The sequence below is a fragment of the Pseudorasbora parva genome, chromosome 3 (genome assembly GCF_024679245.1).
Source record: "Pseudorasbora parva isolate DD20220531a chromosome 3, ASM2467924v1, whole genome shotgun sequence".
Classification (NCBI taxonomy): Eukaryota; Metazoa; Chordata; class Actinopteri; order Cypriniformes; family Gobionidae; genus Pseudorasbora; species Pseudorasbora parva.
In genome coordinates, this window is record NC_090174.1 from 4126159 (window position 1) to 4153675 (window position 27517).

Genomic DNA, 27517 nt, shown 5'->3' on the forward strand with positions numbered 1-27517 from the left:
TTTTAATTGACTAGATTGGGTTAGTTAAGTGCTTGTGGATGAGGCATGTCTTCGACGAGCTGTTCCATGAACTGTGTGATCTCATCAGGTGGAGGTTAGCAGCTCATTCCATTAAAGCAGGACAGAGTGTGTGAAGTTTATTTGTTAAGCAACAACCAGGCTATGCTAATTTTGTAACCATCACCTGCGGGAAGGAGCAAACAATTGTTGGATTGTATTAGAGAGGGCGCAGCTCCAGCTGATACACTGCAGTACATAAAGTTATCAGGGAGTCTGACAAGAGACTTACAGCAATATTAAAGGAGCTGAGGCAAGTACTGGTCACTTGCTGCATGTGTTAACAATATCTGGACAATAGGGTATGTATAGGGTGGCAAGGCAACAGCATCATCTTAGCCCACCTACATTTAGGCGAAACCGTGTTGCAAAATGCTTTATGGTCTAATGAAACAAAGCTGAACTGGACATAATTTTGGCAATCACTCAAAGAACATGATGAAGCATGCTGGGGATTCTCTTCAGCTGAGACAGGAGCATTAGTCAAGATAGAAAGAATCATGGACAATGGCAAATACCAGACAAACTCTGCCAGCCTCCATTTCAAAGTTGATGATCAATATGAATTTCATCTTTAAGCTTCATAACACATATCTAGGTCAACAATATCTAGGTCTGGCTTCGGAAGAAGAACGGCTGAGTAAGATCCCAGACGTAAATCCATTCGCGGAAAAAACTTGTGAAATGACTTGAAGAGGATCTGGATTGATCTGGAACTTTTTTTACAAGGAAGAGTGGGAAAAAATTGACAAATCCATCCATCCATTCTACAGACTGCTTCAATGTTTGCGGAGATGCTGTAGACTTCTTGACAGCTTGACAAATCAAGATGTGTTCAGTTCAATGTGTTCAAAGACTGTCTGCTGTAATTAAAGCAAAAGGTGCTTCTACCAAGTATTAGTTGAGGCATACGCTTCAGACATTGTACAACCTGATTTTATTAATCTTGGATTAATTCTTACATTTCAGATGTGACAACCCAGCGTTTGGGTAGTTTTTGTGTTACTCAGATCCTGGGTCAGACGTAACAACCCAGTGTTTGGGTAGTTTTTGTGCAAACCAGAGGTTGAGTGGAGTATTCAGGCCCGGATTGGCTAATTGGGAGCACTGGGCAAATTCCCAGTGGACCGGTCTGTTTGTTTGTTTTTTGCCACAAGGGCCATTGTTGTCATGGCACTGGGTTGAAATATGGATGCTGTCCCTAGGCTGCCAGCACTCACAGCAGCCCCACTTTCTTTATTTATTATCTTACCGCAGTCCCACTCTTTTTTATTTAATATTTTCTTGCAGAGTGCAGCCTGCAGGATAATGATGACGTGATTATCTTTTGATTCCCTGGCCCCGCCCCTGAGACAGCACGTTGCAAATTTCTCAAGATAAAAAAATCAGATAAAAATGGATAATAGGAAGCGCAAAGGCAGCACTGAAAAGACCCGAATAAAAAAGAAGAACGCTTTGGAAACTTGTGCGACCACATGTTCTAAGCTGAGCACATTTTTCCAAAAACAAATGAAGACGACGAGGCTAAGTAAGCTAACTTTAGTTAGGAGCAGTGAAAGATGCTAGCGACCGTGCAAAACAACCTTTTCTGCAAACCACTTTCATGTATCAAACTTTTTCTTGTAGCTCTTCAGCAGCAGCCGCCTCTAGTCCGGTTGGCTGCTAAGAGCTGCTAAGAGTGAAGAGCAAGGCCCAGTAACGTTACCAAGGTCCAGCCTAACACACCAGAACGGGCAGGTAGGATTGTCATTCAGAAGAACTGATAGTAATGAAGAGCCCTGCTTAATGAAAAATTTGCTGAGAATGATACCTGATGATTCAGCAACACATTAAAGGGGGGATGAAACACTCAGTTTCAGTCAATCTCATGTCAATCTTGAGTACCTATAGAGTAGTATTGCATCCTTCATATCTCCCATACTCGAAAAAAAACTCTCCGAAACTTGTGAGAAACTGGAAGGAGTATATTTGACACAGAAATACTCCTTCAAACGTCCAACATTAGTTTTTGAAACTTTGCCTATGTTTAGGATGGGAATCCAAGTCTTTAACAGTGTAAAAAGCTCAGTATGCATGAAACAGCATTTCAAAAAATTAGCATACTGTGCTAAAGGTCATTATTTTCCATAATGTAATGATAAAAGTTAAACTTTCATATATTTTAGATGCATTGCACACCAACTGAAATATTTCAGGTCTTTTATTGTTTTAATACTGATGATTTTGGCATACAGCTCATGAAAACCCAAAATTCCTATCTCAAAAAATTAGCATATTTCATCCGACCAATAAAAGAAAAGTGTTTTTAATACAAAAAAAGTCAACCTTCAAATAACTATGTTCAGTTATGCACTCAATACTTGGTCGGGAATCCTTTTGCAGAAATGACTGCTTCACTGCGGCGTGGCATGGAGGCGATCAGCCTGTGGCACTGCTGAGGTGTTCTGGAGGCCCAGGATGCTTCGATAGCGGCCTTAAGCTCATCCAGAGTGTTGGGTCTCGCGTCTCTCAACTTTCTCTTCACAATATCCCACAGATTCTCTATGGGGTTCAGGTCAGGAGAGTTGGCAGGCCAATTGAGCACAGTAATACCATGGTCAGTAAACCATTTACCAGTGGTTTTGGCACTGTGAGCAGGTGCCAGGTCGTGCTGAAAACCCAAATCTTCATCTCCATAAAGCTTTTCAGCAGATGGAAGCATGAAGTGCTCCAAAATCTCCTGATAGCTAGCTGCATTGACCCTGCCCTTGATAAAACACAGTGGACCAACACCAGCAGCTGACATGGCACCCCAGACCATCACTGACTGTGGGTACTTGACACTGGACTTCAGGCATTTTGGCATTTCCTTCTCCCCGGTCTTCCTCCAGACTCTGGCACCTTGATTTTCGAATGACATGCAAAATTTGCTTTCATCCGAAAAAAGTTATTTGGACCACTGAGCAACAGTCCAGTGCTGCTTCTCTGTAGCCCAAAAGTAACTTGACCTGGGGAATGCGGCACCTGTAGCCCATTTCCTGCACACGCCTGTGCACGGCGGCTCTGGATGTTTCTACTCCAGACTCAGTCCACTGCTTCCGCAGGTCCCCCAAGGGCTGGAATCGGTCCTTCTCCACAATCTTCCTCAGGGTCCGGTCACCTCTTCTCGTTGTGCAGCGTTTTTTTGCCACAATTTTTCCTTCCCACAGACTTCCCACTGAGGTGCCTTGATACAGCACTCTGGGAACAGCCTATTCGTTCAGAAATTTCTTTCTGTGTCTTCCCCTCTCGCTTGAGGGTGTCAATGATGGCCTTCTGGACAGCAGTCAGGTTGGAGGTCTTACCCATGATTGCGGTTTTGAGTAATGAACCAGGCTGGGAGTTTTTAAAAGCCTCAGGAATCTTTTGCAGGTGTTTAGAGTTCATTAGTTGATTCAGATGATTAGGTTAATAGCTCGTTTAGAGAACCTTTTCATGATATGCTAATTTTTTGAGATTTTGGGTTTTCATGAGCTGTATGCCAAAATCATCAGTATTAAAACAATAAAAGACCTGAAACATTTCAGTTGGAGTGCAATGAATCTAAAATATATGAAAGTTTAATTTGTATCATTACATTATGGAAAATAATGAACTTTATCACAATATGCTAACTTTTTGAGAAGGACCTGTATGCCCAAGTGTTACTGTTTCCCTGAAAAAGACATGCTACTGTCATTAGAAAGTGCAATACATTTTATTTTAATCTTTATTTTTTTATACATTTTTTTATTTTTTTGTGAGATTTTGTTCTTCATTTCAATGTTTGGATATTTATGAATACTAATGACAAGAAAATAGATTCTGATACTGTCCTGTTATTTACTGTTTTAATAAATCTTCACTGTGAAGCAAAATATAGGCTTCTGTTTTTGCACTGAATTGGAAATGATGATATTTAAAAAAATAAAAAATAAACAAAATAATTATGAGGCTGTAAAGAACGGTGTGCCTATTGCAGACTTATATTCTGAGGTTTTAATTACATTATTTTAATATAGTCAGTTGTGAACTAAAGTGGGCTCGTCTAAGGCATGAAACTCCAGGGATAAAAATGAGTCCCAATCCGGCCCTGGGAGTATTTCATAAAAAAGTTTAGAGGAGTTAAGAGGATTTCTGTAAACTTGCATTCATGTATGAAGTAAAACAAATAAGCTAGTATTCTAGTAAAAATGAATCAACACATTATGCTAGGTTAAATGAACAACCTAATTTGCAACCTAATTTACAACCTACTCTGTCCTATATTTACCCAGTCCAGTGTTTTTTAGAGTGAATGTACGCAGTAGACAGTTAGGAGGCTCACTGGGTTTTGGAACAGAGTTGTAGTGTGTTCAAGGCTAGTCTTGTATATTTCCCAAAACGACAAACTTTCAAATCCTATGGGATCAAACAAGGGCAAAAGAGTTCTCAGAACATTCCACTGAGAGAGCACTGCATATGGCAACAATCAACCTGGCAAATTTGCTGACAAGGGCCATAGAATCTAATAACCACACACTTCCCTGAAAACACAACCAAGCAAAATAAAAAAACAGAGGCATCTGTAATATATCAGTGCACTAAAGGCTGACTGAACTGCAAAAAAGATGCCCAGGAGAATAGCGCTGTTTATCGAACTATGCTCTGATGTTATGGGTGGATTACAGTCTCTGAACACAATGAATAATTGATGCTGTCAAACACTCATCTTACAAAGATTACATTTATGACCACCCATTAACTGACACTGCAGAGCTGCGGATTGTTGCCTTTGACCACTAAGCAATCATAATCTGTTACTTTCAGTCACAAAGTGCTTCATGTTGAGAATTAATATTCAAAATGAATGTTGAGAGTGCATCAATAATCTACTCAATTTTATTTATTTTTTCTGCATATAAGTTATAGTACAGCAGGGTTAATTGCCAAAGCCCCCTCGATCACCCAGGACACACCAACCAGTTAGCTCAAATAAAAAATCATCCTTCTTTTAGCTTGTCTGTAAAGCTACAACATAAAAAAACAGCAGTGTAGCATTTGGTGATGCTAGACCTCTGAAGAGCTGAGCTACTGTCACACAACTGAATGTCCTGTAATTCAATGATGTAATATAGTTCGTTACACAAAGAGCAAAATCAGAGAATTTGCACTCTCACTCTTCCTGAGCTCCAACTCTGTTTTGTTTAAATCTAGTTTAGGACTCTGATGCTAAAATAACCTTTCAGTATACATGTGGGGTCCCAGCGATTGTGGCCTAAGATAAGAGACGCCCATCAAATCCATTTATTAGACTAATGCTTCTGAGTACAGAACAGATAACGGCAAAAGAGCAGGAACAGTTTTTAACCCCTAAGGTCACCATGAAATCAACATTGAATGGAATATTGCAGTGATTTATCGTGCACAACATTGTTATTTTTTAATTCATGCACCTCAATCTTGAATCAGAATATCTTCCCCTCCCTCTTGCAGCTCATCTTAAAAATGTCAATATGTGTAAAAACAATGACAAATTAATTTGACATAAAATGTATTGTGAGCATAATGATTCAGTTGTTTTTCATTTGGTGCCAGCTTCTTTTAAGGTCAACTATATTCACTGAAGAAAATGTAAGTGGTGCTTCCCTGTGCCACGATGCAATGGTGTTACTAGTTGCCTGTTTGTCCACACCCATGTCTCTAGATATTCTGGTCTCTAATTAGGGCTAAATTTAAATGATACGTTTTCTACGTTTATGCAACTAAGTCACATGATCCGCTCTGTGAAATCATGTCTCTGGACTGGAGCTGTGACGGTTCTCTGACACTGACACTAACATGAAACCAGACATCATTCACCACAATGGAAAGCATATTTACACTGTCTGATCATTCCCTATCCCCTATATAGTGCACTGTCTGATCGTTCCCTATCCCCTATATAGTGCACTCTCTGATCGTTCCCTATCCCCTATATAGTGCACTGTCTGATCATTCCCTATCCCCTATATAGTGCACAGTCTGATCATTCCCTATCCCCTATATAGTGCACTGTCTGATCGTTCCCTATCCCCTATATAGAGCACTGTCTGATCGTTCCCTATCCCCTATATAGTGCACTGTCTGATCGTTCCCTATCCCCTATATAGAGCACTGTCTGATCGTTCCCTATCCCCTATATAGTGCACTGTCTGATCATTCCCTATCCCCTATAGTGCACTGTCTGATCGTTCCCTATCCCCTATATAGTGCACTGTCTGATCGTTCCCTATCCCCTATATAGTGCAATGTCTGATCGTTCCCTATCCCCTATATAGAGCACTGTCTGATCGTTCCCTATCCCCTATAGTGCACTGTCTGATCGTTCCCTATCCCCTATATAGTGCACTGTCTGATTGTTCCCTATCCCCTGTATAGTGCACTGTTTGATCGTTCCCTATCCCCTATATAGAGCACTGTCTGATCGTTCCCTATCCCCTATATAGTGCACTGTCTGATCGTTCCCTATCCCCTATATAGTGCACTGTCTGATCGTTCCCTATCCCCTATATAGAGCACTGTTTGATTGTTTCCTATCCCCTGTATAGTGCACTGTCTGATCGTTCCCTATCCCCTATATAGTGCAATGTCTGATCGTTCCCTATCCCCTATATAGAGCACTGTTTGATTGTTTCCTATCCCCTGTATAGTGCACTGTTTGATCGTTCCCTATCCCCTATATAGAGCACTTTCTGATCGTTCCCTATCCCCTATATAGTGCACTGTCTGATCGTTCCCTATCCCCTATATAGAGCACTGTTTGATTGTTTCCTATCCCCTGTATAGTGCACTGTTTGATCGTTCCCTATCCCCTATATAGTGCACTGTTTGATTGTTTCCTATCCCTTATATAGTGCACTGTTTGATCGTTCCCTATCCCTTATATAGTGCACTGTTTGATTGTTTCCTATCCCCTGTATAGTGCACTGTTTGATCGTTCCCTATCCCTTATATAGTGCACTGTTTGATTGTTTCCTATCCCTTATATAGTGCACTGTTTGATCGTTCCCTATCCCCTATATAGTGCACTGTTTGATTGTTTCCTATCCCTTGTATAGTGCACTGTTTGATTGTTTCCTATCCCCTATATAGAGCACTGTTTGATTGTTTCCTATCCCCTGTATAGTGCACTCTTTGATCGTTCCCTATCCCCTATATAGTGCACTGTCTGATAGTTCCCTATCCCCTGTATAGTGCACTGTTTGATCGTTCCCTATCCCCTATATAGTGCACTGTCTGATCGTTCCCTATCCCCTATATAGTGCACTGTTTGATTGTTTCCTATCTTACTATGTAGCTACCATTTAGAAAAAAAGTAAATGTGTGATCAATTGACTGATTTCAGCTGCAGCTCCAGCATCTGTTTATATTCTAGGGGTTCTTCCGATTCTAGAGAGCATTTGGTCAGAAAATCTGATGAAGTCCAGAGTGATGTCATCAAAATCATTGATCCACAGTGACGTGAGAGAACGTATCCATTGTTGCTTGTTAAGATAATTGGCTGTAACTATATCTGCAATAAAAAATAATAATAAATAAATTTAAAAAAAGTGAGAGACTGTAAGTTTTAAAGGCTTATACATGTGAATTTGGTCATTATTTTGGAGCACACTATATTATAGAAAACAGTAAAGCTAACATATTCATTCTAAAAGCCACACAACTTCCATTTTGATTTCATGGGGACTTTAAGATGCGGCATGCGTTTGGTCAGCCCACTGCTTCACTGCAAAAACTGCTTTTCTTACTTAGTATTTTTGTCTTATTTCAAGTCCAAATATCTAACAATTCTTAAATAAAGACACATTTACTAGGCAAGTAAACTGGCATAAGCTCTTTCTTCAAGTTTTCTAGATGGGGCAAAATTAAGTGAGTTTTGCATAATTGTCTGCCAATAGGCTGAGAAAAATATTCTTAAATAATCTTGTTTTTGTTTGAATTAAGATTTATTTTTTTATTTTTTTATCGGAAAATGATACATAATATCTAAAATCATTTTACTTCTCTTGTAAATGCATCTAGATGTAAGATGTTCTTTTCCGTTTGTTATTAGGACTAGAAACAAGACAAAAATACTGAGTAAGAAAAACAATTGCAGTCCAAAAACAAACCCTCTTCTGAGTCTTTTCACTAACATAACATTTATTAAGTCAGGAATTTACAAATGCATAAATACTCAACTCAACTTTATTTACAAAGCACATTCAAAACCATAAAAATGTATCAAAGTCTGTATATAAAATAACAAAACTCTAACAGTACTTACAAACATAACCCATCGCACTACATAATCAAACACCAAAAGCCAAGGAGAATTTGAGAATTGTGGAAATACTCACAATTATTATCAGCTTTCACAAAGAAATTGCTCCTATTTCTGAACTGTAAATCAAATAAACCTCCACACAGTCTGCCCCCGGCCATTAGTCCACCTTTTTCCTGGGAAAACACGTCCTCGACACGTGAAAACCAACAGGATGCATCTTACCTCCCATCTGCAGATCGTCCGCGGTCCGGCTGGTGTGACGGGATCAGTGCTGGCACACACCGCTCAGGACCGCACAGCATCTGAGAGTCAGGGGGTGGGGACGAGACGCTCCCACTCGCTGCCTGCATGCACACATTTTCCAGGCCTTGAGAGGCAAATGACTAGCTGATGTCAGCCCTGAAGTAAACGTGTTTCCATTCAAACATCTGCAGACCATGTCAAAGGAAACCACTGCACATTTTGATCTGATGATCTTTTGGATTATGTAATCCATGTTAATCCAACCCATGAAAAAGTCTTTCAATATCACAGCCAGGGTTTATTTTAAGGCTGTAAAGAAGGATATTACAAATGTACAGGCAACAGTAAAGTCCCGCCTTGTTAATCCAAACAGACCTGTTCAAACAATGCCAGTAAAAAAAAAAAAAAAAAAATGTACAAACTATGATTTGGTTGTTAATTGACAACGTTTAGATGTTGTATATCATGCTGCTATTAGACAAATCACTTTGTTTTTTTTTTTGTTTTTTTTGCCCACCAGCCCCTATTGTTTTTCCAAAGATACTAGCCACTCAGCATTTTCCCTTCCCACAATTTTGACATCCATACCATGGGTAAAAATATTTTTAATATATCATAATATGTCAACAGGTTAATTAGGCTGCTGTCACTTTAAAGGCCCACTGAAATCAAATGTTAAGTTTTTTAGCTTTTAGTATGACTATGTTAGCCTTGAAGTTATGAATAAGCTGGTGTGATCCAAAACAATGACAAAATTTGCATCAAGGAGATATAAGCATTCAAACCTTACAGTCTCCCACTTCCGTATGAATCACAGATTTTGATGACATCATCGCAGACTTCACCTTCTCATCAAATCTTCTGTCCAATCAAATGCTCTCTAGAATCTAAAGCCCGCCCCCTACACTGCTGAAGTTGCGGCTGAAATCGGTCAGTTGGTCACACATTTACTAATTTCTACATGGTGAAAGGCACATAGCACACTATATATGTGATAGGAAACGATTCAGTGTAAATATGCTTTCAGTTGAAGTGGATGAAGTCTGTTTTCATGTTAGTTTCACACAGCGCGCACACACACCAACGGCTCTGGTCTAAAGTTAAGACTACAGACACAAGAGCGCAACGGGGATCATATGTGCGATTCGGCACAGACAACAAAACATATCGAACCAATTTGAATTCTGCACAGGATGCTGCATTTAAAAGCGATATGGAGGAGATTATGATGATAAACAGTTAGAGGAAACTGGCTTTACCAAACAGAAAGGCTCTAGTCAAAATGTGATATTATTAACAAAACGCTTTTGTCCGTTTCAAAAAAGGGGAGAAGCTGCTAACAGCTGGAGCTGTTTCCGGGGAAATTACGTCAACACACTGAATAATGTGGCGCGTTCCAAAGCACTTCAGTGGGCCTTTAAGACCTGATGCACGGATCCATTTTATTGTAACACATGCATTTTCTTTGTCAACTTTTCACTGTACATTCACTTAAAACAGAATTTACTGTGTTTACGTGAGTGCTCGACAAGACTTTGTGTTTGACTCTGAGTATTTGACTGTTTACGTGCAATAAGCAGCAAAAATTATTTTAATGTAATACAGCTTTATGTGTGTGCACAAAATCTGCGGGAATGAGTGAGTGTGAAAATGTCTCACAGCCGCCAATCACAAATGTGCATAATCTTTTCTCTATTTATTTGATGTAAGTGTGAACTCGGGAAACAACAATAAAACAATGCAGTTCATGATCTTTTTAAACTCGAGATGGTGCAGGCTGATAGGTCCTTAACTGAACATGCTTGCAATCCCATCATTCTCTTTAGGGACCTATTCTCTTTTCTCATTCTCTGATTGGTTCCTGCTGTAGCAGTTGCAGAGTGCTTTCAGAGACCCTCCTCCATCCCCAACTCCACCTGTATAGATCTGCTATGGGTAATTCATGTTTGCTATATTGTGCAGCGCCAGCATGTCTTACTTGCTCACAGCAGTGTTTCACGTTTATATTGGTATCAGTAAGGCCAAAACTTGCTCTGCAGCAGCAGAAGCGCAGTAGATCTATACCGCTAAGACCAAACATACAAACATTGTCATAACCATTACCATGTCAAACACTTTGAGAGTTGTCATGAAAGAAATATATTTATTTACACATCTTTGTTAGGATAAACAGAAGCTTATCTTAATAAGGTTGCAATATCAACCTGTAAAGCAGACCATCCAAAATGTTTTTTTTTTTTCTGAATGTCCCCATACACAAGAAAGAAATGCATATGGTCAACCAGTTTTTTTGTTAGATTTTTTTATATAGTGTGTAGTGTGTGCAGGAGGATGTTTCTCTCCTGCCTGGCTGCCATAGGCAAAACAAACAAATAATGAACATTTTAAACAACAAAAACCCTCAAAGTGTTCCCTAACCAGAAGCCATGATGGGAAGGTACATTTTCTGCTCAAAGAACGGGATACAGCCTTTAGTTCAGCGAGACAAAGTATAAAAGGCAAACTGAAGGCCACATTGACATTCCTCTAACATGTGGAAAATGATAAAAGCTGTTAATGACCATTAGGACTCCCACTAATTAGTGTTGACCCTTTTCTCCCTGATGAACCTTTTTTCTGCTCACTTTGAAGACCAAACAGTTCAGTTGAGTCTCCTCAAATCCTCCTTTGCTCCTCAAAGTGATCAAATAAAGCCCTACTTTCAGTAGTTCTATATTCATGTAAAATATCTACACTATATTGCCAAAAGTATTGGGACGCCACTCTGAATCATTGAATTCAGGTGTTTCAATCTCTTCATGACCACAGGTGTATAAATCAAGCACTAGGCCTGCAGACACTTCTACACACATTTGTGAAAGTATGGGTCGCTCTCAGGAGCTCAGGAGCTCATGGTACCGTGATAGGTTGCCTCCTGTGCAATAAGTCCATTTGTGAAATTTCCCCACTACTAAATATTCCACGCTCAACTGTTAGTGCGATTATAACAAAGTGAAAGCGATTGGAAACAAAATCAACTCAGCCATGAAGTGATAGGCCACGTAAAATCACAGAGCGGTGCACAGAAGTCTCCAAGTCGTCGATAGCTCCAGACCTCGAAACTTCGTGTGGCCTTGGATGAGGTCAAGAACAGCGTAGAGAGCTTCATGGAATGGGTTTCCATAGCCGAGCAGCTCATCCAAGCCTTACATCACCAAGTGCAGTTCAAAACGTGGGATCCACTTTGCTTCAGAAGGCCTTTATTAACCCCTGGAGCCGTGTGGAGAAGTTATATGATGGACGGATGCACTTGAACGAACCAACTATCCACTACCATTATAAAGCTTGGAAAACCCAGAACTTTTTTTTAATATAACTCTGATTTTATTCGTCTGAATCAAGAATATCTTATACACCTATAGGATGGCTTGAGGGTGAGTGAATCATGGGATAATTAAAATTTTTGGGTGAACTATCCCTTTAAATGACGTGATGACCCCCTTGAATCAAAACAATAGATAGCTATGGAGCTACAGTATTTAATCAATAGTTTTTTTTTTCCTTCGCCCCGTGATGTCCTTACATATAATATAGAATGAAAAAATTACATCTGACAAAATACATCTGCTAGTCAACCCCTCACTGCACAGCCTCAATATCATTATACTTTGCAAAAGAAAGAGAGATGGCATATACTTGGACACGGACTGCACAAGGAAGACGCGTGTGAGTGAAAAACATGCAGACACATGAGATATTCCTCTAATGAGATTGTTTTTCTCTCTGTTGGGCGGGTTTCTCTGTCTCTCTGGTCAATGACATCTTCAGCTACTATTACGAGAGTCCATCGAGACACAGGAGAAAGAGGAATCTAATTAAAGTCCTACATTGTATTACTCAGAGTATCCATCACACATCACAACAGATGCTCTGATCCTGAGATGCTTTTCCCATAAGCATCGTTAGTCAACTATGGTCGCAAGTTCTGTTGAATTGTACTGGTAATGACAGAACTTGCGACCATAGATCCCTATGTTGGCGACCATAGTTGGCTTTATAAAAAGCGCACCCCTGACCAATCGAATAGATCAGTGGATCTCAACCCTGTTCCTGGAGTTTGTGATCAACAATGAGCTATAAATAGCCATCCTTGAAAATCATGGTGATATCTCAAGGGAGGCTATTATGTTTTAGAGTTGTGTGATTAAAGGTGTCACATATTTCAGAAGAAAACACTTTTATTTCATTGATTCTCTGTTTGCAATTGATTTGAAGCTGTGATTTAGTGTAATTGATCAATTCTGAGCAACATGTTTAAACAAAAGCATAAAAATAGCTTATTTTCTTAGCGATAGATTTTATTTACACCAGTCTCATACATGTTGCGCCTGTGGGTTCATGAAGTGTGTTTGCCTATTCACTTAGCCTATAATTTGCAGTTGTGTGACAGATAAACATCAGCAATGTAAAATTAAAAAGGAGAGAACCCATCCATCAGCCCACAAGTTACGGTAAGTAGCTTTTCAAACAATTAAAAAATAATTGCAACTTTTTCCTCACAATTCTCTTTTTTTTTTTCAATTTCAACTCGCAGTTTTGAGTTATAAAGTCATTTGTGTGATACGTAACAATTCTGAAAAGATATTTGCGACTATATATCTTGCAATTCTCACATTTGTTTCTCAGATTTGCTTAATATAAGCTCAAAATTGAGTTTATATTTCACAATTCTGACATTAGAATTCGCAATTGTAAGTAAGTAAGTAAGTAAGTAAAATTTATTTGTATAGCACTTTTCGTAGATAAAAATCACAAAGTGCTTCACAACAAAAAGAGGAAATACACAACATTACAGTTCTAGTCAAAATAAGTAACAAAAACAATAAGTATAAATGAAAATAAACAGAAATGCACAAAATACCAGCCAAATCCTACACTCTAGATAAAAGCCTCTTTAAATAGAAGAGTTTTCAACTGTGTTTTAAAATTTTCCACTGAGTCCAGGCAGCGTAAGGAAGAAGGCAATGCATTCCACAGTTTAGGTGCCACAGCTTGAAATGAACGGTCCCCTCTTGTTTTAAAATGTGTGTGGGGGGCAACTAAAAATCTTTGACCTGTTGATCTTAGACTACGTGAAGACGTACGCAGCTGTAACCGGTCAGAGATGTAACAAGGCACCTGTCCTTGTAGGGCTCTAAAAGTAAGAACCAAAATTTTAAAATGCATTCTAAATTTCACTGGTAACCAATGAAGGGAAGCTAAGATCGGTGTGATGTGTACTCTTTTACTGGTGTGGGTTAAAAGCCTTGCAGCAGAATTCTGGACAGTCTGGAGGTGACACAAATCTTTCTTATTTAGACAAATAAAAAGACTGTTACAATAGTCTAAACGGGATGAAATAAAAGCATGAATGATCATCTCCAATTCGGCCTTTGACACCAAGGCTCTTATTTTCGAAATGTTCCTTAATTGAAAGAAACAGTTTTTAATAAGTAGATTTGAGTGTTTCTCCAAGGACATGGCCGAATCAAAAACAACACCTAGGCTCCTAAGATTCGGCTGGACAGACAATTGTGCAAAAGAGCAATTGTGAGCTTATGTTAAGCAAATCTGAGAAACAAATGTCAGAATTGAGAGATGCAAACGTGCAATTGTGAGCATTTATTTTATTTTATTTTTTATTAATTGTAAAATAAAAAGTCAAAATTACCTTTTTTATTTTCTAATCTGTGACGGAAACAATCTTTATGCTATTGCTTCTTGCAGGTTTCATAACACTAATATAATAAATAAATTGTCCAGTGGACAAAAAGGGCATTCAGTTTTATCTAAAACAGGTTAATGTGAATCTGCCAACGGATTATTACTTTGGTTGTAGTACTATTCGCTGCAGTTCCAAAATGAAATGTCCGGTGAGTGGCGCAAAAAAAAGCGCGTTTGGAAAAAAAACATAGCACCTACACTAAACCTAGCCGATAGTGTTAAAGGGGTGATGAATTGAGGAATCAACTTTCCCTTTTCCTTTTGATATAAAAGGTCATGGTAATATAAGAATATCCTCTAAGTTTCAGGGCTGAAAACTTCCTTGTTAGTCAAAGAAAAGCTTTTATAGATACCAGGTTCAGCAAACGGTCCTGTGCTTCATACTGACGTCTGTGCGCCACAAAACACCGCCTATACAGAATCTACAGCGCATCTAATCCAGTAGCCTCGCCCACCGACTCATGGAGGGCTTTTGCTAGGGAGCCAACAACAATAAACATGCCAAGGAAGATTAAGATATTTTGCTATTCCTGGTTGTGGAAGAACACAGTCGCTGCATAAGCTTTCTTCTGATCCTAATATTAGGAATGAGTGGTTGAACTTTGTTTTTAATGAAGTTCCAGCTCACATGGGGAAGACATGTTCGCTTCAGCTCACTGCGGAATATTTGTAAACTAATCTCCGGTCGATGCTGGATTTGAATCCGACAGAAATGGTGCAACACACTTATGTGAGTAAAACGTGTTTTTATATGAAATAGTATTGCATTGTTATAGATCGTTTACTTTAGCACGCTGGACTCAGACACGTATGGGCCAGGGCTCAGCAGGCCGATGAATCTCATACTCCGTTCTTGTTCTGCTATTCTCTCTCTCTCTCTCTCTCTCTCTCTCTCTCTCGAGTTGACATCTGAAGGGCGGCGCGCACGCCAAACGGCGCGGCTCGTGCTTATATTGTCCGATCTTGCGGGCTATGTGTAATATAAAAATAATAGTCCAATCAATCGCGGGTCGATGAGAAATAAAACATTGTGTTTGTTTGATAAAGACATTTACGAGCCCTGTGGTCGAGAGAATCATTCCGGTTGCCTCCCTGAACTGACAGGGGAGCTTAAGCTCATTAAATATGCAAATCTTATCCAATGCTAGCCAAAAGAACCGAGCGTTTTAGAGAGAGCCTTAAAACCAGTGTAGAAATAGCCTATTACTTATTAGTTATGATGTTTTTGAATGTAAAAACCACACGAACATCATTAGTTGACCTCAGACAACAGTATAAAAAAATAAAAAAGCCAGTTAATGACACCTTTACCAAAAGCAAATGTGCGATAAAAACACATTTGCTGAACCAACCATAGCAATATAGCTGCTTCAGCAAGTCCTTGAGCTCTTTTATTGGGACTCGTACCCGAGCGCTTCACATCACGGGTGTAATGCTGTACTAGGTGAGTGGCAGAGCAAGTTCACTACATCAGAAAACATTATATGATACAAACTTTAAAATGTATTATTTTATATCTTTATATCTTAATCATGCACTATGGTAAGAGTATTTTCAGGTCATAGCATAGTTTCTACCCTTGTAATCATAATTTGTGTAATAAATTATTAATAAATTATATATAATAAAAAAAACTAGTGTTCATTTTTAGATAGAAACTGCAGTGAGTTTAATGCATAGATAAGTTTTTTGCAGTTTTGTCTAGTATATTTCCAATGAGCCTAGGTTGCGAAAATCACACTAGGGGAGTCAAGAGGACAAAAAAAGTGTTTATGACCCACAAACATAAACAAAATAGCTGTACATTCGGAAAACCACATATTTCTGTAACTCACCTCTGTCATGTGGATCAAGTAGAATTGCAGATCGTCACTGTGATCTGAGGAAGCAAACATGCTAAGGTCATTAAATGCTTTAAGAAAGGCAATGCAAACCGAGTTTTTCAACATAAGCTGATGAAGCTGAACTCTGTAGATCTGAGGATCCCTGTCCAATTCACCCATAAGGGCAGTGCACTTGAATTGAGTAACCAACATGGCTGATCAAATACTTCATATTCTCTAATGCCATTATTTAAACAGTCAGCAGAGGGACTGATCAGAGGAGACAGTCGTACAGTCCTCTGTCTGTGAGACACCTGCAGGTTCTTTAGCTACGCTGTGACGCTCATCCTGTCACATGCTCAAACACGCATTCATCTCACTAAATTACACAGGATATCTACACAAACATTCATATCTCTGCTGAGTCTCCCGAGCAGACACAGCAACAATCTGATCATACAATCATCTAAGACAGTCTGGCAATTTTCAATTTCTTTAATTTATTTATTAATTTAGTCTTTTATTGAATTTATTCATTGCAGTGACTGGGCAAAACAGTGGTTTGACAATGGTATGATATTTTCCATTTCATGAATGATCTTACAGATATTGTGTGTAAAATTGTGTGTATCTTTCTACATGGGTATGTTAGTATGTATGTTTCGCCACTAGAGGTCACTTATTCAAAACAAAAACAATGACGCCATGAATGGAATTATAGGGGTTGCAGTCTTCACATCCACTGCAGATGGAAAGCATTCAGACGGAACTCATGTTCATGGATGAGCTAATGTATTATATCTTTAATAAAGAGGACATATCATGAAAATCTGACCTTTTCTGTGTTTAAGTAATATAATCAGCTCCCTGGTGCATCTACCAAGCCAGAAAACTTAAAAAAATTAGGACAACCCATAAGGACAAGTTTTGTTTTGGCTGTAATAAAAAACTTCTGGCTTCTGAGCCACTGAGGATGCAGTGGATTCATCTCATTTGTGATGGGAATGAGCTACCTTTTGTATATACACTCATCTAAAGGGTTATTAGGAACACCTGTTCAATTTCTCATTAATGGAATTATCTAATTAACCAATCACATGGCAGTTGCTTAAATGCATTTATGGGTGTGGTCCTGGTCAAGACAAACTCCAAACTGAATGTCAGAATGGGAAAGAAAGGTGATTTAAGCAATTTTGAGCGTGGCATGGTTGTTGGTGCAAGACCGGCTGGTCTGAGTGTTTCACAATCTGCTCAGTTACTGGGATTTTCACACACAACCATTTCTAGGGTTAACAAAGTATGGTGTGAAAAGGGAAAAACATCAAGTATGGAAAGATTTTTGGGGCAGTAAATAATGGCACAAACACCAGTAAAATTACTAGTGCAAACCTCAGTAAATCACTTCATTTAAATACTTTCCTCCAATAAATGTTGTGTCTGAAAGGGAAAATCCTACAAATGCATAAGCAATAATATCAGCCGCATAAATTAATAACCCTTTAGAAAATCCTGACAGTAGTTTTTAAACACCAGGGTTTGCGCTGGATTTATTTTACTCTCATTGAGTTAAAGCATCTTTATGAGCTGCTGGATTAGTAAAAGGGGCGTGATTGTCGCACAATTGTCGAAGACTCGGGATCTATTGAAGAGAACGTAAACAACACCGAAACTCTTACAAAGCAAAAACACTGTTTTTTGTGTGTGAATCAGAGGCTGACAGTAGTGGAGTATTTTTACTTTCTACTCAAGTGCATGTTTAAGTATATATTTATCAGTGTTTTTCTTTAGAAAACTTTTACTTCACTGCATTCCAAAGCATAATATATAATGTCATACTTTTTACTGCACTACATTTCATAAATTAAAGTTGCTGTTCTCTTATCTTTAATACTTAATTAGATTAAAAAATATAGTACTCAAAACTTATATATAATTTTACTTGAATAAAAGTGCTACATTTTTATGTAATTAAGTATTGAATGAATTTCATTATGAAATGTAATGCTGTAAAAAGTACAATATTATGTTTTGGAACGTTGTGAATTAAAAGTTTTCCAAGAACACTGATAAAGTACATATACTTGAGAAACAAAATTACTTGTAAAGTCAATCTTCAATACTGTCTGCCTCTGGTGTGAATGTGTTTAGTTATCACTCACCATCCCGCAGCTGCAGATGTCTGAGGTACAGAGGGTTTTGCAGGACATTGCATCGTCCCGGTTCATCCTCTCTGGTCACCAACATCAGATCTGAGTATATAAAGATTGTTACCTAAAAAGAGAGAGCTAGAGTGAGAGAGTTCAGAAGAAATGGATCAAATGCAGATGTTGGATTCAGATACAGGCGCCCGGTGCTTAAACTGGAAAGTGTACAAGAATAAATCAGGACTTTATTTAGCCCATAGTTGGGTCTGATTTGGTCCAAATTTATTCCAAGATGGATATCTTTTCGCCAATCCAGGCTCATTAGTGAAACCTGCCTGTAGCGACATTTCTGCAAAATTATAATACATTGCGTCATTCACATTTCGCAACATTTTTAATGTGAAATGTCCAGTGAGTGGCACTGGTTGTTGTACGTTATCACCACAGATCTGAATTGGTTGATGCTCAACCTTGTACAATGTCGCGTACACCTACACCAAACCCTAAACTTACTAAAAAAAATTAAAAATGCTTTGAGTCACACAAACATTATGGCTCAAAATTATAATTTTTTCTTTTATTCCAAAAATCATTAGTAAAGATCATGTTCCATGAAGACATTTGGTAAATTTCCTACTGTAAATATAGTTTAAAAAATATTAGTAGTAGTAATATGCATTGCTAAGGACTTCATTTGGACAACTTTAAATGTGATTTTCTCAATATTTAGATTTTTTTGCACCCTTAGAGTCCAGATTTTCAAATAGTTGTATCTCAGCCAAATATTGTCCTAACAAACCACACATCATTGTAAAGCTAATTTATTCGGCTTTCAAATGATGATAAATCTCAATTTCAAAATTAAAGCTGCAAGCAACGATGATGGGCCCAAACCGGTGGCACCGCCACACCGGTGGCATCAGCTTAACTGTGCACGGCAGGCAATAGGAATTTAAAATGGGAAAACATAAAAGGACTATGTCAAGATCATTTTAATTCACCACATTAACGACAGCTATGACCACGAATCACAACCTCTAGGAGCTCAATTAAATTGTATTATGATGTATTATGATCTAGGAGCTCAATTAAGATGTTAAAGGTCAATTTCAAATCAGTACAGAATACCATCTGAATGCTGTTGTATTGTTTGTTATATGTTGTATTATCCTAACACTTCTCTTCATGTGTTTTTGACCTAGCGTATAGCTACTGTTTTTTCACCAGTTTTCTGCGCCAAAAAGCGTGCTTTTAATTCAAATGTGTGTGGCATCCAATAAAAAAACGTTAATAACAAAATTAATAAATGGAGCCAAATCTCAGAAACCGCAACAATTTTAATATCAGTGTCAGGTAGTAAAGATGCATGTCAAAATTGTATGGAAGTTTATTATAAACAGCCACTTTTATAAAATCATGTGAAATTAATTTTTTATATATATATATATATATATATATATATATATATATATATATATATATATATATATATATATATATATATATATATATATATATATATATATATATATATATGAATTTGAATTATAACAGTAAATAGTTAATTTAAAGACATGTTTTATATGTGATATTTGCAAACACAGCACATGACCTTCTGTAAAGCCCATGTATAGAAAACACACACACACACACACACACACACACACACACACACACACACACACACACACACACACACACACACACACACACACACACACACACACACACACACACACACACACACACACACACACACACACACACACACACTCCCCTGTAAAAAAAATATATATATAATAAAAAACACCTGCCTAACTAAATACATGAATTCACATGAATTCACAGATGTCAGGTGATAAGATTTGTAACTCAAATGTCACTTAGAAAATTAGTCCTGTCCGAATTGTGATATAGTGTCATAGTTTAATTTAAAATGTGAAGTTATCATCTCCTGCAATATGATTTTAAATCCGAATAATAATAATCCTTAGGGGAACAATAGGGCCCTCACCCTTTTAGGGCTTGGGCCCTAAAAATACACTTATGACTGGTTTTGTGGTCCATGGTCACATATATTTTTGTGCACATGTTCGTTATTAATCCATAATCTTCCCTTGTAATCATTATTTTGTATTTTCAGCATTTTTTTTAGTTTTGCAACAAATTAGGTAGAGGTGCATTTTTTCAATTCATTTGTGTTGCTTTTCTCAGGGATACAGCCATGAAACCCACACACTGCAGCAAGTGGGGAATTATATCTCAATGCAAACGTGTTTATAATTTTTTTAATATACATGAATATGTTATATTATTCCTAGAAAATTACTTGATGTTACAGCTCTTTAATAATATAACATTTATTTGAATGTATTTTCCTACTCCTTCATGATACACAAACAACCAGGTTATAGCAGTACAGTGCTCCACTTTAATGAAAGAAACAGTGTAGCAGCTGAATAAAACATCTGTATAGCACAGAAAGAAAAAAAAAAGAGATGAGCGTATAAGAGTATAAACAAGCTTAATGTTCTCCTACATACTGCAACATGGATACATTCCCAAAAAAAAGGTTGAATGTAGGGGCAAATTCATCAACAATCCCACAAAAGAGCACAGTGAATCCTCATCAGGGAACATGTTGTTGTTCTTTAGTAAAAACCAACGTGTTCCTGTCGTCAATTATTCCTTAAACCATGGTACATGACTTCAACATCACCACCTAAGCTTCTGACAGCTCTTTCAATAATTCAGCTGCCCACAGTCCATTATTCCGCTTATACTACAGTTACCACACCTCAAGGCATTGTTCAGATGATGCATTTCAAGACATTTGTCAGGTTTTTGTCCTTAAACGCACTTGTGTGTAGGACTAATTACTAACGCATCTCATCCAACTAATTTTACGTAATTTTACAACTAGCCACTGATAACCAGTGGTGTAAAGAAACAAATTAAAAATACTCTTGTTACTGTATAAAAAAATACTCTTAAATACTCTGTTCTCAGTAATTGTACTTTTTTAAGTAGTTTAAAAACAGTGTACTTTTACTTTTACTTGAGTGCATTTTAAGAGCTGTATCGGTACTTTTACTGCCCTATTTTCTCTAAACGTGCAGTTGCTACATTATTTTTATTATTTTTTTCCTGTCAACGTGATTGGCTAAGACGAATAATCCGTCCTGTGTCTCCATGTGTCATGCGTATGACTCCCGTCAAATCAACCATAGCGGCCAGCCTAGAGTGAGACGTGCACTTTATGAAAGGGGGTTGTTGCTGGTTTCTGTATGATGACTGAAATCGTGAAATTGATTTAAATAATTACTAAAAAATGACTGCAGAATATTACATTTTCTAATACATGCACAAACAGTACGTATCCTCTTAGCGCTGCACAAGCTCGCGGTGCCATCTGCTGGAAACTCTGGCATGATGGTGTGCCAGTCTTCAAAGTGCATAAGGCATTAACCGATCGTCACTGCTAGATTTTGGTCCCTTACATCGATTTCATTTAACATGTAAACGCATTAAACCTGCTTTCTGTCAGCTTTTTTTTTCAGTGGATATTTTAATGTAATGTGTTCTCATATGGTGATTTAAAATTGTAGTCCATATATATAGCAAATAACTTTCATAAAACATCAGATTTATATTGAAATCAGGTTTATTTTTTAATTGCAAGCAAAAATAATCAGTGGTGAACATTGTGAGTCACTCGATTCAGATTTCTTAAGTGTATTCTTTTTACAGAGAAAACCTCCATTGAAATTAAAGCAGTATAATGAATGTGTCTTGGAAAGACAGAACTCTGCTTTTTTTTACGTAAAATTGTTAATGTACGACGCTTTGAAACCTTTTTTAATTAACCGCAAGAAAACCTCTACAAAACTGTCATAAATGTTACCAGATTATTGGTTGCTTTCTCCAATATTATATGGCTGTATTTTTAGTGCTAACAGTCAAAAATAAAAATAAATAGTCAAAGAATTAATGAAATACTGTTGGTGATCTCGCTTTTTTGTTCTTACTGTGAATCATCCATAAAAGAGTAAGCTACGTTTGTAATTAGCAGGGTCTAAGGTGGAATAACATTCATAGCATAATACTCACCCTCACTACTCCTGAGTACTTTTAAGAGGGCTACGTAGTATTTTGGACAGGAACTTTTACTCTACTAGAACTACATTTTTTGACAAGTAACAGTACTTCTACTTGAGTATGCTTTTTCAGTACTCTTTCCACCACTGCTGATAGCAGACTAATCTAGTTATTAAAGCAGTTATTAGAGAGAGAGATTAAGTGTATGTATTATCTGAGTCTGTGTGTCATTCAGTGTTCATCAGCAGCGTCTCTATTAACAGTGAAACTGTAAGTTTATCTGCTTCAAGAACAGTGGCGTTATTCCCTCGCTAGTGAGAGATGTCACGTAGCTTTTAAGTCGCTAAACTATTTTACTGATAAAATCATCAGAGCACATTTATGTGTGAGTGTGTGTCCAGGCTGTGTGTGTGAGTGGGAGAAAGAGCATATGTGCATAATAGAACTTAATTTTGTGGCAAAAATCATGGCAATAATGTTGTTTTTATCCTATTGTTTACTATATTTATTTGTTTGGTCAGTGTTGTTCTGGGTTTTGGTCGGCTGTAAGGACCTTTGAAATACCTGAAATCATTTGGCAAAGTGATATGGAGCTGTAATTCTGTCAAGAACTGCCTGGACCTACTTTAGCCAATAATTTCAATATGTTGAAATTAACGTAATGTCAGGTTAAACCTTGTAAAAACTGTTCACGTCCTTGTAGAGCTAATAATTACAGCTTATTATAAGAGCTATTATAAGAATGTGTGATTCATGATAACAAGTGAAAGCATGGTAAAATATCTCTTAAACAATTGTACCAATGCACTAAAAGTCTTTTTAATCAGTTACAACACTACCATATTTAAATATGTTACACTTATTTAACCTTTTGTTTTACAATGTATTTTCTATTTTTAGCACCTTACTCATAAAATTCTGTTTTTAGGACTTTAATCATTTTCCATTTTATAGTTTGTATTGTACTTTCATGTCAATCTTGGTACTACAAGTAATGAATATCCATTGTTTTAAAGGCTGCAATGCATTCATGCAATGGCAGACCATTAAAGCGTTATTAACTCTGCATGAAAGAGACCCAGCATGTCATGAAGAGAGAGACTAAATCTCTCATTCGAGTAGGGACAGAAGAAAGTTCCAGCAGTTTACACCAGACATTGTTAAAAAGATGGGAAAAGAGAAATACACTGAAAATTATCCATCAGGTTCCCCACATCAATGCAGTTTTAAAACTGCACTACTTTCAACAACTTTAAGTGAGAAATGCCATAAATCCATGTGCACACTATGCAGAATATCTCTTACCTTGATAGAGAAGTGCCTGCTCTCATGTAGAATCATTTCTTCAGAGATCACCAGTGCCCTGGTTGGGCTACACAGATCTACAGGCTTCAGAATAGAAAGAAACAGACTGTGACTCCAAACTTTGGCTTAATAACTCATGTAATAATCACTGGTATTACCTCCGTGAAAGTGCTGAACTAGCAGTACTTTTTTATCGAGTACTCAACCCCCACAGCAAACATAATATACTGTATATCTCACCACACTAGTCTCTAAACTAGTACACTGAAATGTGTGTAAAATTGTGTTTGCATCTAAGTATGCAAAAGACACATGCTGTCTATCTACAAAAAACATGCAAAAGAGCTACAAAAATATCATATTACATACCGATCAAAAATACTGTAAATATGGTTTGTGTTTTGATGCAGGTTGCAAAGGGGGCGAACATTTTTGGGAAATTTCCCGAAAAGTAACAAAATTTAACAACTAAAATTGTCCGTGTTTCTATTCATATATATCTGCATAATTGTTCATAATGGTGGCCATATGCAGTTCATTCAAATATTAAATAAAATTAAGGTAAGAAGTTTTTTTTTTTTTTTTTTTTTACTTCTGTACTGTATGATAAACAAATTCAGTACTGTGTTAGGCTGCCACTTCATGTCCAATGAAAAAAACTGGGACTAGCAAAACGGTTTAAGAGCTGGGATGCTAAAAAAATATTAAGTTCTAAAACCGTTTTGCTAATGTTCTCGTTTAGTTATGAAGTTTAACTACATCCATTGTTCAAACATCCAGTATTTTTTAATGTTTTAAAAACGTTTTTTTCTTGGTTATGCATTTGTTGAGGGAACATTCTATTTTAGAATTCTTTTTAAGAATACTTTTTAATGTTCGCTGAACATTCGGAAACAAGTAGCAACACTCAGTAACACTTAAGCCGCTTTTCCACCACAGGAACTTTACACAGGAACCAGGAACTTTGTGTGGTACTCGGTGTGTTTAGACCGCAGGAACCAGGGTCTAAATGAAGTTCCGGGTAAATATTTCCCCCTCCAAACGGCCCTGCTCGCGAGGTAGTACTTTTTCAAAGTTCAGGAACTTTCGAGGGCGGGACTTGGGCGCTGAACATGCTGATTGGTTTACCATTTTATTTCAACCGCATTTTTAAAAGTCTTGCGAGGTTCGGTCTACGTTCAGTAAATATCAGTCTTGCTCTCTGTCTGATGGCGCGCGTTCGTCTCAGCCATCTCACGTGCAATGTCCATAATAGCTGACAATAATATACATTGTCATTTTAAATCTAGATTTACAAGCTTTCTGAATATGCTGCTGAATCTGCATATTAGTGCTCTTTTCTGTCGTTGTTAATTACCTCTTTAGTAAACCTATACATAACCAGCAAAAGCAGCACAGCTTGAATCTCTTCCATACTCCTTATTAATTTTTTTTCACCATGTGAACGACCTGACCGATTACTTTTAAGTGTGCGTCCTTACATGACGTGACAGCGCGCGCCGCGCTCATGTTGACAAGAGAGGAAAGCTCATTTTTCTGAGGGGTAAACTTTTGATTTCGTAAGTTATGAAGATAATGTTGTTAATAATGACGCACACAGCGTATATTGCCCCAGGCAGTTTCTACTTTAACTGCGCCTGATAGAAGAATTATTTTTTTTCTGAGATGATTATTACACTTTACAACAAATAAATAGCTTATATAATACTGTATTAGTCCTGGTGGCCGTTAAGAGTTGCTATGGCTACAGTGAACCCATTCCAGCTGCTGGAGAAAACAGCGTTGACATTTTTGATGCGGCAGACAAACTGCATGTGACAAAATGATTGCGATTGAAAGTCATCACATGTAAACACCAGATCGATTTAGATAACGTCTCATGTAAACAGTCCACTAAACCTTTCAATCGGAATGAAAAAAAAGTGTGCTTGTAAACGTGGCTAGTGTCGCGCAAAAATGATCACTGTCCGTCACTGGCTTGGAGGAGCAGTCGCGTGCAGTCCTACATCACCGGACTAATCTGCCTAATCTTCACGGTACTTTAGAGCGCGGTGGAAACGCAGACAGCTGCAGGTCTGGGGGGAGAAAAGTTCCTGTGAAAAAAGTTCCTGGTACAAATTGTTCCGGGTAATTTTGGTGGAAACGGGGCTTTAGTTACACTTAAAAAACATTAGATGTCCTTCCAACTAAAATGTTTATAGAATGTTTTTCTGAAAGAATGTAAAAAATAATGTTTCTGCGCTAAAGTTTTTAAAAAGAAAATTGTTAAAGGATTAGTTCACTTTAAAATGAAAACTACCCCATGAATTACTCAACACATCCTAGGTGTATATGACCAGTGTTGGGGAAAGTTATAAATTACTGCGTAATTGTGTTACTTATACTTTTTAAGGAAAGTAATGCATTACGTTGTGTTACTTTTCCTTACCTGGTCTGGGCTTGGTTTGTTTGTTTGTTTATTTTTTATAACAAAAAGTAATATTTTATGGGTAAAAAATAAATAAAATAAGATTAAATAATAATAAGCAAATAATATGCAGGAGAAAAAATGCATACTTCACCCATAAAAACAAAAAATAATTTATGCTTATTGTTTAACTGAATCATTGAAGGTCAGCTGCAAGACATTGGTTAATAAAGTGAGTTTAAATGCATAAAAATATTTGTTTTATTTAGCATATTTAATTATTGGAGGTTTGCATAGTATTCTGATTTTGCATTTGACTATTTTCATTAATTTTGAGGAATACTAAATCTTTTTATTTAATTTTTTGTGCCGGTGAGCTTAGTAAATGCATGCTCACATTTAGTCTAGATTAAACTACAATTACCAGCCTCTGCACTTATGATTTTTCTCAACATGGGGACAAGAAGCTGTCAGTCAGTAAATGGGAAAACTAAGGAACTTGCATTACTTGTTTGAAAAAGTAAAAAAAAAAAAAAGGAATGTGTTACTTTACTAATTACTTGAAAAAGTAATCTGATTACATAACTCAAGTTACTTGTAATGCATTACCACCAAGACATTCTTCTGTCTGATGAAAACAATCAGAGATATATTAATAAATATCCTGATATTTCCAAGCTTTATAATTGCAGTGAGTTTAAAACTCAAAAAAGTACATCCATTCATCCAACTTACACCAAAACTGTAATGCCTCTTGCAGTTCAAAATGCTTACTCTACGTACTACATATTACTTCCCGTCAGTTTTGCTTTTTTTTTTGTAAGTTGAATAAGAAAGACTGTTTGGAGAAAGCTAGATATTTTACTTTATAAAGTTTTATATATGGATATTTTTCATACAAAATTCGATTGATTCGCTTCAGAAGGCCTTTATTAACCGCCCGGGGCCGTGTGAAATAGGGGAGAGCGGGGCAGAACCTAACGCTTTTCAACTGTCTTAGTTTGTGTAAATCCACTTAGGTTTTAGAGTATTTGTTTTTTCCCACATTAATTGCACACGTCTAGTACAATTATGTGGTTTTGTTTCATTACAGTGTATACTTTTTCTTGATTTACCCCGAAAGAATGGAAGTGAAATGTGACAACATGCCCCATAGGCGGGGTTCACTGTAACATGAGCAAATGACAGATTCAAATGCTTATTATCCAAGACAGATATCAATAAAATACGATTATTAACTTTTTAAAATAATGGCATTTTTTAAGCATTAAAAATATACACATTATTGAGTTTTGACAACAAATACATCGCTAAATACAGCTATACAGCATAGCTCAAAACATTATAACACAACACACCCCGTCTGCACAACTGGGATTTAAACCGCGGCTCGTGTCTTCTGCTGTTAGATTAT

General features: G+C 37.3%; 1 protein-coding gene across 4 annotated transcripts in view; it reads right to left on the reverse strand.

Moving 5' to 3' along the window:
• The window catches only part of rgs3a (regulator of G protein signaling 3a), a 188624-nt gene that overhangs the window by 129844 nt on the left and 31263 nt on the right, over window positions 1-27517 (reverse strand). For 3 of the 4 annotated variants that reach the window (XM_067437557.1, XM_067437559.1, XM_067437558.1), the window contains 3 exons: window positions 23697-23780; window positions 18309-18420; window positions 16162-16205 (listed from right to left, as the gene is read on the reverse strand). In XM_067437557.1, the coding sequence (XP_067293658.1) occupies window positions 16162-16205; window positions 18309-18420; window positions 23697-23780 (240 nt within the window). Of the gene's footprint in view, window positions 1-8563; window positions 8659-16161; window positions 16206-18308; window positions 18421-23696; window positions 23781-27517 lie in introns of those variants that run through there. The other variant, XM_067437561.1, reaches the window with a different exon arrangement.